Below are 15,231 nucleotides of genomic sequence, written 5' to 3'. Positions count from 1 at the left end.
TATATATATATATATATACACATACATACATACATACATACATACATACATACATACATACATACATATATATATATATATATATACATACAGTATATATATATATATATATATACATACAGTATATATACATATGTGTGTGTATGTAATGCAATCAGGCATGATCTCATTTTCTGCTTGATTTGGGGGTTTATTAACACAATACACAGTGACTGAGGAAGCACAGGTGATCAACTTTAATCAACTTGCCACAGAATGTTTTGAAATTATATCATTTTAAAAGTGAAAAGAACGCTGCACAACAAACAGGGCAAAGACACTAAAAACAAAATAAATGCCTTGCCTGGAGGCGGCTATTTTAGAACTCAGACAGTCAAAAAGTTCCCAAGACAACTCAATCCAATTCAAGCCTTCTTACATTCCACACATCGCCATGCGCTGCCTATTAAAAGGGAGAACATAAGGAGTCTTTTAAAGTAAGTGTTTACCCATCACAAGGTCCTCTTGATAGAGATCATAAGGCGTTGGAAGGGGAGCGCCCAAGAGATGTTCAGGAACTACGTCCATTGTGCACACCAATAACTTCATTACTGCAAATACCCAGATTAACATAATGGTGCTAACATGGTTAACGGTAATCTAACTCTCCTAATTTATACAATCTGTTTGAAAGTAAAATAATGACCAAGTCGGTGTGTGGCAGGCAGCTTAAAAGGGAAGGATTGGAACACCAGATTTATTTTTTGGCCCAAAAAACAAGTACCATTTGTCTGTGAGTAGGGATGGGATGGTGTAGGATTGTATTGCTGATTGCAATAATAAAAAACAACTCACAATTGTGCTGAATCTCTATTATCAGGATAATCGGCAATATCGACATGAGTGACTTGAAGAAGCAGGCTAGCTATCACAGGTGAGTGCCGAGCGGGAAACGTATCCATTTTAACAACGGACGTTACTAAGACGTTACGTTGTGTAGCTTTAAAGATCATTTTATGTTGTTGACAGGTGCAGCATCAACAGTCATGTTAGTTTTGCATTTGCACAGAGTGGATTGAGGAGCACATTAGCAGAGAAGATGATGTACGAAAAGACAGCAACTTATAGATATTCCTCTAAATCAAAACACATTTCAGTTTTTGAGACTCATCAAGTGTTATTGAAGACGGTATGAAATGAAAAACAGAATGTTAGAAAGACGCACATTTTTGGCAGCAATTGTTTCTGAAGCAAATTTACTTCCTTGTTGTGCCTCCCCCACAGACCGATAAAAGCTCTCATAACCCATCCGACAGAGTACAGGATGAAGCCTTCTGATGTAACAGAAGCAAGAGCTGCCTGCCAGCCACACACACACACACACACACACACACACACACACACTAAAACACACCTGCCCCTTCATGCATACTTAACCAATATGGCCAGATCTAACAGCCAATCAGTCTTTGGTGGTAATAAACGTCAGTCCCTTTGGCCACATGAGGTCAATAACTATGAGTGAGGTCAACTTCACCTCTGCACATAAAGTGTTCTCGTCTGCACAAATTAACCACATGGCCTCGCTTTACTGCCACACTTCAGCCATATAAATTGCACCTTCCTAGTGTTCCACTTCCCTCTGTAATATAATCAGTGCATTAAATGGCGTATGAGTGGAGAGGACTACCGTAAATCACAACCACATTGATTGTGACCCTTTTTCTGAGCTAAACCATAAAACTGTATCTGTTCTGCGCTCTTTTAATCAGGTTTTTGATCATCCTGCTTCTGTGTTTATTTATGTATTTACTTGTATATTTGGAAGGGACACGCACCGAGAAACATCGACAGCTGCAGAAGCAGTGCCCAATGTACTGCACACATGCATGTAGCTAAAGCTAACTTTGATGCGCACCTCTCTCTTGCACTTACTGTGTTGTTGTTTTTATGTACCTGATTTTTATTAGCATCTTTCCTACAACCTACTGGCAATAACGTGTAGTATCAATGTTGCAAACACAATTTAATCTTAAATGTGACAAAAGCAGCACTGTCTTCTGGATAGAAAACACAGGGCCAGTAGTTGTGAGAGAGCGTTGTCCATTCTATAGATGGAACTCCCTACTGCTCTATCTTTTGAAGCTCTTTGAAGTATTGCCACTAGTGGTGGTAGTAATGGCAGCACTGATTCATCTTGATGAATGAGAGCCACTAGGCGTTAGTTGTTTTTTTATGGATTATGTCTGTGCTAAAAAATATTTCGGAGGGTGCACAAAGACGGGGCTCTACAGCAACACTAGAGCTGGAGATGGATACAGTGAGAAGGAACTGAACCTCAACTTACTGCAGATGAAGAAGTAGACGGCCGTCCGGGTGAGCAGGACGGGGCTCCGAGCCAGGGAGCTGACCAATCCACAGATCCCACCGAACAGCAACAGGACCAGGCTGAAGGGAAGCACCACCACTATTGCACTGTGCATGCCTATGTGTGCGCGCACACACACAAAACAGATGGATTAGTAGAGTTGTGGCTGTTTTGACATTGGAACTTCATTAGCAGTATGTGTTAAGATGAGCTAAACTGAAGGAGAGACTCACTCCGCTCAATCTCAGAGTACCTAGAGTAGTCAGCTGTATAGGAGTCAGCGTCTGCCGTCATCTTTCCACCTGGATGTCACAATAAAATGCATCCAAGTTTTGTACATACCAGTATTTGGGATAATTATTTAACTGATTATGAGAGAGAGAGTTGTGGGAAATTTGGCCTACCTTCGTTGATGCTCCACAGTCCCGAGTGGGAGCTCAAGTCCTCAAAGTCGCTCGTATTCATAGGATTCATCTCGATTATGTACCAATATTTGGTTCCGAGGGAAGTCGCCAAAGAAGCGAAGCTCAAAATACCGCAGATGCCGGCTGTGATCACCAGAGAGCCAAAGGTAACCTTCATCCCTAACGAGTGATGGTGGAATTCACGCGTAACGGTGATGGCTTAAACTCATGCGTAACGCGGATTTTCTAGTGTTGATCCGGTGTTTCGAACGTTGACCCGCTCATTGCGAGATGCGCAAATAAATCCCGACAATGGTGTTGAGGTTATGCTGCAGAGCTATTAATTGAAATCTAAAGGCGAAGATGGAGGTGAACTTGTCCCTGACTGACTGAAGGAAGTCACAGAGCTGCACAAGAGTACCCTCACTGAACAGCAGCAGCTTCTGTCTGGGAGGGACTTGAATATTAGGGCGGCGTTTACGCAGCGAGAGTCTACAGCCAGCTGTGTTATAACAAAATAAAAAAAGAGTGAGAATAAGGATAATATATTTGAAAATTGTATACGGAGTTGGTGAACGAGCACCACTGAACAGATCAAGCCAAGAATACCAGCACCGAGGTGTCATAGTAAAATAAAGCCAGTTTGAGTGAATGGGGTTGTACAGCTTTCCTCCGGCTGGTTTAATATATTTTCAGACATTAGTACATTTCCCATCTGAATCCCCCCTCAAATAACGAACACGGGTAACTAGAAAGAACAAGTTTAATGATAAAAACAGATAGCATGACAACAGAAAAACGTTAAACACGAAGACATAAAAGGAAACATGGAAATAACTTCAGCCAGCAATTAATCTCTCACACAGCACCCATCTCATTCATCTGCTCTATTATCGTGTCACTCTTCCCCCATGGCTGTCTTGATGAGATCTGCTCTTCTCAATTTGGCTGCCTCTTCAAACTTGGTGATGACCTCGTTACAGGATTTGTTCTGCGAGTAGAGGGAATGAAATCTGGATGAGACATAATGTTCTCACAGGAAGCTCGTAACATTTCAGAGATGGGAGCCTTGCTGCACAATTAACTCTCGTTTAAGACATGTAAGGAAAAAAACAAAAGGTAAAAGAACGGATTGGAAAAGCATGTTGGCAGGTACACGGTTTAATCCAACAGTCAATTTATTAAATGATGTAAGTCGGTAATTTGAAATGTATGGAGTTCCCTGAACAACGTACAATGATTGACTTGCGCCTCTCCTTCTGTAGTTTGAAGAATTCCTCCACAGTCAGCTCTTCTACTTCCTTCTTCAGGGCGATGAACTGGCAGGCCGGTGAATGAGATGCGTGCTCCTTCCTACCAACAAAAGAAAGTGGAGTGAGGGGGAGACAAATATCTCATTTCAAGGAACATGTGCAAAATGCGCGCGCACACACACACGCGCACACACACACCCCCACCCACCCACCCACCCACCCACCCACACACACACACACACGGAAGGAATGGACATCGTAACACGCACTGTACTCTAACAACATCATAAAAATGTTTATAAAAAAATAAATTGTTAAGGTTTCTGCTTAGAAATTAAGAGTCTGGTTACCAATACAAGTCTGCTTGCTGTGGAGAAGACAGCTGGTAAAACACTAACACTGAATTATACACACCACATACTGTTAAGTTCACCAACAGTGATTTCACATTTCCATTTCAATGACCATCAATATAAATTGAATATTTACAGAGTTAAAGAGTTCACAGTTAATGCCTGAAGTGTTGATTCATCAGTCAAGGACACTGCAAAATGATGCAACACACCGAGGAGGAACGTCTTGTGGATTATAACATCTTATACAACAAGTGAACATTTTAACTGGAAATGGAGCAGAGGTCAAAAGTAAACTCTCACACACCAAAGAGAGGACAGTTAAAAAAGGACATGTGCTTTGCAACATGTTGAACTACAGCCTCAAATATGAATGTTAAGAGCTCTTAGTCTAGGCTTAGACATTTTTAATTTTTAAATTGTCGGTTATTTTGTCCATTGCTTCTATCACCGCATCTCCCACACAGTAAGATTTTGTTACCAGTCAGCCAAAGAGGGTACGTGTCCCTGGGTTGAGAAAACTGCCTTAAAAATGTGTGCATGTCAAATCATTTGGTGGTCATTTACACACATATTTGGCCAGTCAGTTTCAAAGTTTGTAAAGGCAATCTGCAGATTCGACACATTTAAGATCAGTTTAACATGAACTGCAAAAACAGTTTGTGTTTCTGAAGTCGAAGAAAATAGCCTTGATGATGTCTTGGAGACTTAAACGTATTAAACACAAAGTCTGTGTTATAAACATAGAGTTTAAAAGACTTGGCTGTTTACCAGGCATGTCTAAAAAAATAAAAAAGGGGGGAAAAAGAGATAATATTGCATTACCTTATGGGAAATTAAGGGATCTAGTGTTTTTGGAGCTTGACCCATAATAAGGAAAAAAAGGTTGAGGTATCTTTGCCTATGACCATAGTCTCTCAAACGCCTTTAACTTTATGGAAGTGCAATATAAAATCACCAGAGTGCCACTTTAACCATATGCATGTATCAAATAATTTCACTTTGCAACCTACTTTATTATTTAGCTATATGGTTTCTGAATTTATCTTGTGCTATTGTTTGCCGTGAGCTATTTATCTTGCTATTTGTCCTTGCCGAGTCATATATTACATTTCTCTATAGAATTAGACTACTTAGAAAAATACGATGAACTTAAATTGATAAAGAATGGAAGCTGCATAAATCTGCTGTCATGCTATTGGCATGTCTGACTCATGGGCCTAATGATGTGATTCTCTTACTGTGGGTCGTCCTCTGGCTCCCACCCTTCCAGCTCTTTGAGGCAGAAGAAACACATCGCGATGTCTGGGCTGTTCCCTGAAGGGGTGTGAATGAAGCCAGCTTTGGCCATCTGGAGAAACAAATGAACAAACAGACCACATGAATACAAATGATATTTGTTGTAGCTGTATAAGGTGAAATGGTGAGTTGATAGACAGAAATATTAATCAACAATCACTTAGTTGTTCAATAAAGGTTTTTATTACGAAACAAAAATGTCCTAAACAGAAACAATAAGCAGAATAACAGTAGATACACAGAACATGTGTCAATTAACTATTAATTCATTAACTATTTTGATAATTGATTAATCGGTTAAGTCACTTTCCAAGCTACCACTAGTTAGCTACATTAACTAAAACCAGTGAAATCTAACGTAACACTATTCAAATCCTGTGCCTAAGCTCCAAAGCATGCAGGTATTCCTTCAAAACACTTTTAATGATACATTTGACCACTATTATTAACGGTTTTCTTACTTTAGCTAGAGCTAGCTGACTTTTACTTGTTGTGTTTAGCTTAGCTAGCTAGTAGCCGTGTAGCCAAAGTCAAACAGTTTAAACGTCCACTCACGTTCTCCGGGGTACACGAGCAGTCTTCGTCAAACGGCCACCCCTCGAATGTTTTCAGTCTGTTCTCATAAAAATACATTTTGATATCCTCTTCGTTTATCAGCTCCATTGTATAAAGCGTTAATACAGTCAGTGGTTTTACCAACCGCAGACACCGAGCTAAAGGGTGTTTTCAAATTTCGGCAAATGTTTAGGTCGAGTATTTTTGATTGGTTGATGAAGACCACGAGCGTCACGTATTTTCTTCTTCGTGGATCACCCGATCGGCGTTTTCATGAAATATGCACAGGTACGCCACCTAGTGTTGCTGCGAGCAACTTTTACCGTCAACTTTTACTGGCGCTGAAACAAAAACGAACAATCTACACTTTAATTGTTTTTAGAAGAATACATAACACATTTCTATTCTCTCACCCTCTTCCTTGTATCCACAAAGAAGAATCAACACCAAACCCACATCCACCGTCTGACATCAGCCTTCCGTTTGTGTGTCATGGGTAATGTAGTTTTGGCTGTTATTGGTTTAAACCGCGACGCGCGGAATTTTGTGAGGGCGTCCCGTCGTCCCATCCTCTGTCAACAACCGGCCCAGGAGCAGCGCTTCCTGTTTTGCCACACATGTTCCGTCGTACTGTCTCTCACTAAGATAACAGTGTGCTTAACGTCACATATGCAGACTAGTCCGTTTTTTCGTCTTCTTCTTCGGTGTTTTGGGTATGGAAGGACGGTGTGCTGTTGAGACTTGGGCAGAGTTTGGCTTTTCAGGAACATCATGCACACCGAGGCTCAAGTTTGGTTTTGGTACAGATGTGTTCCTCTGCACTGGCAACGACGAGGTCTATGTCTTCAGTTCTCAGGACAGAAAACTCACAGTAATATACCTCACACTGCACACTGATCAGGCATCACAAGTAAACTGCAAAGCTAGGTAACATTGCTGTCTACATTTTCTGTGATTGTGTGTTGTTGCAGGCTGTCATCGAGTGTCCTGCTCCTGTGACGGACCTAGTTGAGAGTCATGACAAGCAGTTCCTCTATGTAGCCTCTAGAAGCGGAGTTTATTGTGTCAGCTTACAATCTCTGCCATCCAGGTATGAGCCCTCATGTAGGTGGTCGAAAAATGTGTTCCTCTGGTGCATATGTAGTCCAAGTACATGAATAATTGCCCATTTGTACTATAAAATTGGTTATGTTTAATCTTGTCAATGCCTCTTCCTTATGGGACCTTTCACCTCCGCAGAGCTCAAAGCTCCCCAGCTGACGCGTCCTCCGGTCCAGCCGAACTGAAAATGTCCACTGAGTTTCTTGCTGTTGCAGAAGAAGGAGTGTTATCGCTGCTCCTCGTCGGCTCTGTCCTCCTGACTCTTTCTCAGAGAGACACGTCCTGGGTTTTGACTTTGTACAGATCCTCAAACTATGAGATGCTCAGTTCATTCAGTCTACCACTGGTCTCAGGAGATGTACACAATGAGGCGGAGGGAAAGACGGGAATGAGAAGGAGGCCTCTGCTGACTTGTGTCCATTCTAGTGTTGCAACGCCGCCATCTTCTCCCTCCACTTCTTCAACTGCAAGTGGCGGCCACTTATGCCTCGAACCGGTCCTCTTCAAACTTCTGTTTGGGATCGACGCCGCCCTCGCCAAGTCACCAGTCATCCTATGTGGCCTGCCAGACGGGCGCCTGTGTTTTCTTCCTCTGCGTCCCCCAGGATCGCGGCTCAGAGTCCTCCACAGCCTCGAGCAGCCAGTCGTATTTGTTGGAGCATCTGGTGTCATGGAAACTGGTCCAGGACACGCACGGTGTTTGGTGGCAGTGGGCGAACAAGGGAGAGTGGTGTTGATAAAATCAGACAAGGGAGGGTCGGAGGGAGGGGGCAACAGGACGGTTTTTATTGAGGGCTGTGTACCGGGGCCTGTGATGTGTGGCTGTGTGGATAAAAAGCGTCTTTACTACAGCACCGGGTCAGACCTGCTGCTACTGGACCTATCAGAGGTATCATCTGAGGGAGAAGGCCAACAGAGGGATGTAGGGACATCCAGTATGACAGACGCTGCCCTCCAAAGCCCCACGAGTTTGAATGTGTGCAGAGTCGTCGCCTTGGCTGAGCCTACATGCAACACTGCAGGTAAGCAGGCCTAGCACGGAGGTGTTGGACTTTACAAATGCCTACCTTAAGACAAATTCCCTCTGGCAGCTACTGCTTTCAGTAAACACCGCTGTATGTAATGTATTGCTTTTACATACAAGGGGAAGTTCAGCTGCTGGGACTGTCTGTTAGAGGGCAGCTCCAGAGGATGACCTTACCTGTGGAAAGAGAGGATGCAAGATTGCCCACGGTGCCTTCCACAAAGGGGGGCCGCAGCGTCAGGGACCTCCTGTCCGCTATCGGGGACGTCTGTGAAAGGTATACCCAACACAGTACACATTTGATGGAGTTAATATTATGTTTCTGTTGATGTAAATGTGATTCTTCTTTGCTTTCCTTCAGAGCATCCCTGCTGAAAACTGCCATCAAATCCAAAAACCAAATTCTGCGGCACCTGAATCAGGTGCTGAACATCAGCTTCCTGCTGATAGCCAGCACAAATACCGAAGAGCCTCTTCCCATCCAGGAGAAGCCAATCAGATGTCACGCCATGGCCGGTTGGAGCAGATTACTTCAGACAGACTCCCTGAACCTGACATGTGTCCTGGATAATTCAAGTCCTTATGTTTTGGAACGAGGCTGGACGCTGAGCATCGGCGTGTTTCCTCTGTCCTGTCCTCCCGGAGCAGGAGGGGAAAGCTCCTCCACAAATTTCTCTTTCCCGTTCCACAATCTCCATCCAGGTGAGACGTTGGAAGTATCGCTGCCCCTAGCAGCTGCAGGTGAAGCATCCTTCCCCATGACAGTCAGCTGCTCGCTCATCTTCTCACTCACCGGCCTCCTGGGCGAGGAGGCCGCAAACCTCCCTGGTCTGCAGGACAGTTGCGTCAGTTTGCCGTTGAACACGCTGACAGTGGATTGGCTGCACGCCCTGCAGGTGACCGGTCCCATCGCGACCCATAGAAAGGCCGCATCTCGACCCAGGGACACGACAGACCCCATCCAAGCTTTTTTGAGATCACGCCGGATTGGCCGCGGTGGAAGAGGAGAGGGAGGAGGAGAGACTGAGCGAGAGCAGCATGCGGCAAGCGTTCGGGTGTCGTCGGAGTTACTGAGGGACACGCTGGTGTGGAAAGGCTCAGATTTGGACGCTCAGGGGCGCTCAAAGGTGGCTCCTCAAAATGTGGGCCTCTCTCTGCTGGAGTGGCTGTTGTCCGAGGCTCCTGGAGGCGTCGCAGCGGAACGCCATGGAGACAAGATCGCACTCAGCGGCTCAGTGGTCCACGCGCAAGATCCAAACGGACACACAGTCAAACTGACTGCAAAAGAGGTAAAGAATGATCGAATGTCGTATTGATTAAGGTTTCTTTTTATCTTGTGTAACTTCAATGAAAGTGTTGCTCCTTTGTTCTCCAGGTAGATGTAGGGGAGGAGGAGTCCCTGGCCGCAGTGGAGGTTCAGGTTGAGAGCTCATCTATAGCAGCAGTGTGTGGACTGCATCATGCTGTGCTGCGCCGGATTCAGGTACAAACACACATTTTTAGAGAAACTTACAGTAGCGGAGTTTTGTCTGACATTTGCAACTTTTTATACTTGGCAGCGACATGTTTGTTTTTTTCGAGGAGGATATAACTGGTTACTGAAAACTGCTGCATTGCCAGTCTTTCACCAGTTCACAACACAGCATTATAGAAAGACTAATCAGTGATACAATCAAACATGTTAGTTGTGGCACTTGGATTGTATTCGAGAGAAACCTAAATCATTCCCTTACACAATCACAATGATGAGACTGGAGCTGAAACCAGACGGCACAACTACCGCTGATTATTCCGGACTGATGCCAGATCAGATACATTGTCCCGCTCCGTTTCTTCACACAGGCTCTGTTGCAGATGGCTCCCGAGAGGGCTGCTTCTACAAAGAGCATCCAGAGTTTAGGTTTACGACAGGCTCTGCAGCGGGCCGAGGTGAGACCTATACCTGCTTCATTTTGTCGATTTTGCGTCGTCTAAGATTGATGTTAACATTAAATTATCTTTGTGGTATTTCTTTGTTAATCAGCGCCTGCTGCAGCAGATCCGACAAAGTCGAATCTCAGGGGCTTTCGGTGTGGGCGTGTCCACGGGGCAGATGAGCCAATCGCTTCTCAGTGTTTACCAAGAACTCAGAGAAAACCCTCTCCTTATAATTTAACACTTTGAGCCCACGCAGCTGCCCTCTGCCTCCTCCAATGTTACGTAACCTGTCTTCACAGCTGATGCACAACTAATAATGTCAATCAATGTGCTTTTACATCACAGTAAATGTATATTTTACACAAAGAAGCATTTATGATTCATTATTTTGCTGCTGTACATCACCTAAGTCTTTTGCTTCAACTCAACCGCACTGTACAAACCGTTACATTCAACTCAAGGTGTCTGTAGAGCTCAGGTGGAATAAAAATATGTCTAAATGGGTAAACTCTGTCTTGCAGCTGGTTGAAGGTTGCCGTTTCACAATATCAAAAAGTGTCAGACATGTAGGTGTAACATTGACACATGATATGATTGCAGAGGTTTGATGATGCATTGCTGATGGCCAAAAAGAATAAAGAAAATAAGTGTATTCATTTGAATAAAGCTTGTAATCTTCCTAAGAGATTGTCCAAGTGTACATCAAGTCTTGATTCTGGACTAGACAAGACAGGAGGGATCGGTGATTTTTTCTTAATCTGCAATGTAGTATTTGTACATTGAGGAAAGCATCTCAATAAGTCTTCCACCATTGGACTGTAAGCATGGATGGATTACTGAACGGGCCTACTGGGCACAGACCCCCCCCCCCCCCCCAGCTTTCATCTACAAAATGTCACACAAAGAGACACAAAAAGACTAGAAGACCAAAACAACTACAAAGAGATGCAAAAACAACAAGGACTATATCACTACGACTATAAAAAAGGGGGAAAAACAACCACAAATGGACACAAAGCAACAACAAAGAGACACAAAATGTCTACAAAGAGACACAAAACGACTACAATAAGGGGAAAACAACCACAGACAAAAAAAATTACAAAGAGACACAAAACCACAGGGGGATTCGTAAGGACTACAAAGAGTCACAAAAGAGGGTAAACAACTATAAAGTGTGTGTGTGTGTGTGTGTGTGTGTGTCTTGCTCCTATGTAGGACATGTCCCGAATATGGATATGTTTGGTGAGCAGGTCAACCAAAGAGCAATGTTTCCTTCTCAGACTGTATTATTTGAAGGTGTTTCACAGGCATACGCTTTAAAAAGCTCCAGTCTTTTGTGTTACTGATGTCTAGGACGCTTGCACACATGTAGTTCAGTTAATGTGGTCAGGACCAAGGTTAACAATGATACAACGTTGTAATTTAGTTCTGGTCCGGTTCATGTTCACACTGGCTTTTTACCAACAGACCATGAGGAGGAAACAAGTAGTTATACAGACATTTGATTTGCCCACGTGGGTCCTTGACATTACTAAAACAAAATATAACCAGTCATAGAAGTGTATTTTTCATCTTTATGTTCATAAAAGACAGAAGAAATGTAGAAAAACAAAAACAGAGAGACAAATGCAAAATCCAACCCCTGCCAGTTGCTTCCTATTAGTAATGCCGCCATGTACACGAGTCTTGGTTACAGTCTAGCTTCTGGAAACCCAATCATTCTTCTCTCCTAATAAACATCCTCAGACAGCGGTGCCATGCTAATGACTGCCTTACTGGTAATGGTGACCATGTCTGTCTCACGTGGCCCCCTGATTCATGTGCTTCTTAGACTGGGTGAGCATCATCATTCCACACCTGCATTTAGCACTTTGTTGCCTTGCTGTCAATAACGTAGTAGCTGTCAAGGCATTGGTAGAAAAAGTTTGGAAGATGAAGAAGAGGAGAAAGATGATACCCAGAAAAGATGGGGTTTGCATCTGCAGGGGTTCAAGGACATTGAGAAATCTACACGTCATTATTGAAAGGAGCGCATTGAAAAAACAATCGCAAGGAACAACACAAAAACTTGAATGTTCATTCACACTAACTGTCTGCTGTTCACTCAAGACTTATCTTGGCTGAGTTTGGTCAGTTCGTGTTGCACTTTCTCCTGTCGTGTGAGGCAATTATCTGTTGTGAGGTCTCTGTTGTGACCCCTTTGTAACAAGAAGGTGAAAGAAAAGTGGGATAAAATCAGGTCAGGCTGGAACTCGTCTCTGATGAGCAGCCGTCTTTCTCTAGATGAAGCATTGATTGGTGTTGGGGACTAATATTGGATTGTGTTAATACTCCCACAGGGCTGATCTGCTCAGGCTGAGTCCGTCTCCCTTCAGCGTGCCTCCCTGGTCTCCACGCAGGTATCTGCCGTTCTTGTCACGGATGGCGAGGCGACCCTGCTCCAGGAGCTCCAGGGTGAAGTCCTCAGGGGCCTCGCCGTCTGAGCACACCAGTCCGGCGCTGTTCACGTACCAGAACCGACCGTCCACGCCTGCAAGTGTGAACACGCAAAGAGTAGAGCAGCAGCAGAGTGTCAGTGAACTGCACTTGATGTTTTTCGTCGCTGAAACACAGATATGTTTGAGAGAAGGGAGCAACAAAAAAGAAGAAGAAGAAGCAGAGATTAAATCAATCTTGTTTGAGTGGGTACATCCTGACCTTTAATATGGTACGCCCCATTGCTGAATTGCAGGGTGAAAATGTCGTAGACCGATCTGCTGCCGTCCAGTAAGTTGGAGTTCTTGTGGTGGCAGATGAATCCGTTCTCTCCTCTCAGGATCAGCATGGGTCGGTTGATCAGCTTCAAAGTGAGCTGCTCGTCCTCGCCTGACAGAAGGTGACGGGCAAATCATGAAGGCACATCAGAGGGGACCACAAGGGAAGTCAGAGTGAGGAGGTTGATAGAGAAGAACAAAACCTAACATTTTCTTTTTACCTATGGAGTCACTGACAGCCAGCAGCTGGCCGTTCTTCTTGGTGCAGATGTATTTTCCATTGTTAGCCTTTAGTGCCACCCTGTGGCCAAGCCACTCCACTGAAAACATGGTGTTTGCTGACCTGCGTGTGGGCATCACAGGGGAGAACATTAGTCTTTCCTTGCTTTTAAGAGCTTTTGGAAATAATGTGATCGCACATACAAGGTAAAGCAGGTCAACTAAGACAGACTGAAGTTTTTACAAAAATGTAATTTACCAAGATAGGTTTAGGGGGTGAGATCATGTACTCAAACCAGTGACATATCACTATATTCATGCAAACAACTATGCCTATTATTTACATTCTTTCAGTGTTAGTCATCAATAACTTCTATATTCAGTAGATTACATTTTTATGACTGACTTGCATTTTCAATGACACTTTTTTGTGTTCTTTGAGAACGGGTCGGAGACAATGTAGCATTATTCCTCAAATAAATATCTGCAGTTGTGTCATGAAATCCCCTTTAAATTGTATAAAGCATTCATTTACATTTATAACTTGTATGTATCTCCTAACTGTTATGTTTCGATAGTGAGGTAATCATTGAACAGTTCCTTTTGTAGGCCCATATCTGTATATATAATATAAGATATAGAACTGACACATACAATTGATCATGCATCCACTTTTACTCTGCAAAAGTTACATGAGAGCATTCACTCACACTTCAGTGGCAGTAATCTGGATGCCTCCGTGGGCCACCAGATCCCAGTAGTTCCCTTGGCTAGTTCGCAACGTACACTTCCTGGTTTCCTTGTCGATCTCCATCTGAAACGTCTCCATGTCCGTCTCATCTTCCTGATTGGCTGCAAGGCTTACTCCTGGGAGGGCGTAGCAAGCATGCGATGTCATGAATACTTCATCAGTAAAGCTCGAGGGCTATTTAGTGTCTGGAGAAATCCATCCATTCGCCGCTGTTCACAATGTGTTATTGATGGTCACTTTCCATTTCAGTCATTTGTATGTACAGTATGCAATTGCTGCTGAAACTTAAGGAAGCATCAATATACGTGTTCACATAAATACATGGGATTGTACTGAGTGGGTCTAATTTGTTCATAAAATAAATTTCTCTACAGACCTCTTTTTTTCCTTTTTGGATTCTAAGTGCAAGTCGAAAACCAACAATGTAATTTGGGAAAACAGCGTCATAGCAGCTTGCTCATCAGGTTGTATTGTATGTAGGCTGTTTAGGTTGGCCCAGCATGAAAGAGTTGGTAATCACATTTGATCCCGGGATGTTGGGTTATTTTTAAGCGATTATGTCTTCCACTGCACCCTTGCTCTGATGAGCCAAGGATACACTTTCCTGAGGGTAAACACATTTTCACTGATTGATGTTCTGGATGCATTAACAGACAGAATATATATGTAAATCAAATAAATGCACTAATTGTGCCCTTGCAGGAAAATCTTCCAGAGACAAGCGATCGCACACTAAACGTGTAGAATGCATGCTTCTTATAATAAAATGTGCTATACAGAGATAACAGAGATAACACTCTCACCCTGCACGAATGACATCGACTACTTCACAAACCAACATAAAGCACACCGTTGATTGCCAAACACTTTATAGAAAGCACTCAAAAACCAATTAGTATAGCATTTCCATTGCTCACACATCGGAGAGTATTGGTGTCAAACCATGACAAACACAAGACAGTGACATCACTCCCTTTCTGCTTTGATTGGTGGTTTAGTTTCCAACGTCAGAAGGCAGCTTTACTATCAACCACCTCTCTATTTCAGAAGTCCTTTGTGACATTAAAACAAGCCACTGTTATTTTTCAACTGTCAACATTATGATAAATGTTGGCAGAGAAAAAACAATTGCTGGTCAGCACCAAGAGACAGATTGCAGAGAGCCAAATCCCAAATTAGATTAAATTAGATGCATTTCCTTAATCCTTTAACAGCACTGCACTCATGTGTGCTTATCAGCCCCCCCCCCCCC

The 15,231-nt window shown here is 43.4% G+C and overlaps 4 protein-coding genes across 6 annotated transcripts in view; 1 reads left to right on the top strand and 3 right to left on the bottom strand.

The window, feature by feature from the left end:
* tmem235b (transmembrane protein 235b) overlaps positions 1–3,168 on the bottom strand; it is an 11,718-nt gene extending 8,550 nt beyond the window's left edge. The window contains exons 1-3 of the mRNA XM_031843977.1: positions 2,752–3,168; positions 2,581–2,649; positions 2,327–2,464 (exon numbers count right to left, since the gene is read on the bottom strand). Of these exons, the coding sequence (XP_031699837.1) occupies positions 2,327–2,464; positions 2,581–2,649; positions 2,752–2,929 (385 nt within the window). The 5' untranslated portion in view covers positions 2,930–3,168. The remainder of the gene's footprint in view (positions 1–2,326; positions 2,465–2,580; positions 2,650–2,751) is intronic.
* Positions 3,169–3,518: 350 nt separating this feature from the next.
* birc5a (baculoviral IAP repeat containing 5a) lies at positions 3,519–6,484 on the bottom strand. The gene is made up of 4 exons (XM_031844182.1): positions 6,212–6,484; positions 5,599–5,708; positions 3,987–4,104; positions 3,519–3,742 (listed from the first exon to the last, which is right to left on the bottom strand). The coding sequence occupies exons 1-4, from the start codon at positions 6,317–6,319 to the stop codon at positions 3,650–3,652; spliced, it is 429 nt and encodes a 142-aa protein (XP_031700042.1). The 5' UTR covers positions 6,320–6,484; the 3' UTR covers positions 3,519–3,649.
* A 295-nt stretch (positions 6,485–6,779) lies between these two features.
* On the top strand, positions 6,780–10,835 carry faap100 (FA core complex associated protein 100). 2 transcript variants are annotated; one of them, XM_031843966.1, is made up of 8 exons: positions 6,780–7,082; positions 7,183–7,301; positions 7,451–8,334; positions 8,457–8,613; positions 8,698–9,625; positions 9,712–9,819; positions 10,179–10,265; positions 10,360–10,835. In XM_031843966.1, exons 1-8 carry the CDS (start codon positions 6,927–6,929, stop codon positions 10,489–10,491), a joined length of 2,571 nt encoding a protein of 856 aa, XP_031699826.1. In that variant the 5' UTR covers positions 6,780–6,926; the 3' UTR covers positions 10,492–10,835. The 2 variants fall into 2 exon arrangements, with proteins under 2 accessions (XP_031699826.1, XP_031699828.1); XM_031843968.1 differs by lacking the exon at positions 6,780–7,082 and having other exon boundaries at positions 7,227–7,315.
* Positions 10,836–12,331: 1,496 nt separating this feature from the next.
* The window catches only part of fscn2b (fascin actin-bundling protein 2b, retinal), a 9,075-nt gene continuing 6,175 nt past the window's right edge, over positions 12,332–15,231 (bottom strand). The window contains exons 3-6 of one of the 2 annotated variants that reach the window (XM_031843896.1): positions 13,939–14,095; positions 13,168–13,352; positions 12,954–13,121; positions 12,332–12,786 (exon numbers count right to left, since the gene is read on the bottom strand). In XM_031843896.1, coding sequence (XP_031699756.1) covers positions 12,581–12,786; positions 12,954–13,121; positions 13,168–13,352; positions 13,939–14,095 — 716 coding nt within the window. In that variant the 3' untranslated portion in view covers positions 12,332–12,580. The remainder of the gene's footprint in view (positions 12,787–12,953; positions 13,122–13,167; positions 13,353–13,938; positions 14,096–15,231) is intronic. The other variant, XM_031843897.1, reaches the window with a different exon arrangement.

This window comes from Anarrhichthys ocellatus, unplaced genomic scaffold (genome assembly GCF_004355925.1).
Source record: "Anarrhichthys ocellatus isolate YVR2014 unplaced genomic scaffold, GSC_Weel_1.0 scaffold4, whole genome shotgun sequence".
Classification (NCBI taxonomy): Eukaryota; Metazoa; Chordata; class Actinopteri; order Perciformes; family Anarhichadidae; genus Anarrhichthys; species Anarrhichthys ocellatus.
This window is presented reverse-complemented; position numbering and strand designations above follow the sequence as displayed.

Coding starts and splice junctions, on each gene's coding strand:
- birc5a (XM_031844182.1), bottom strand. CDS start 6,319: ATGGAGCTGATAAACGAAGAGGATATCAAAATGTATTTTTATGAGAAC. Junction 5,709..6,211: donor GCTCGTGTACCCCGGAGAAC/GTGAGTGGACGT, acceptor TTGTTTCTCCAG/ATGGCCAAAGCTGGCTTCAT. Junction 3,743..3,986: donor AGAGGCGCAAGTCAATCATT/GTACGTTGTTCA, acceptor CTCTACTCGCAG/AACAAATCCTGTAACGAGGT.
- faap100 (XM_031843966.1), top strand. CDS start 6,927: ATGGAAGGACGGTGTGCTGTTGAGACTTGGGCAGAGTTTGGCTTTTCA. Junction 7,083..7,182: donor CTCAGGACAGAAAACTCACA/GTAATATACCTC, acceptor GTGTTGTTGCAG/GCTGTCATCGAGTGTCCTGC. Junction 9,626..9,711: donor TCAAACTGACTGCAAAAGAG/GTAAAGAATGAT, acceptor TTTGTTCTCCAG/GTAGATGTAGGGGAGGAGGA.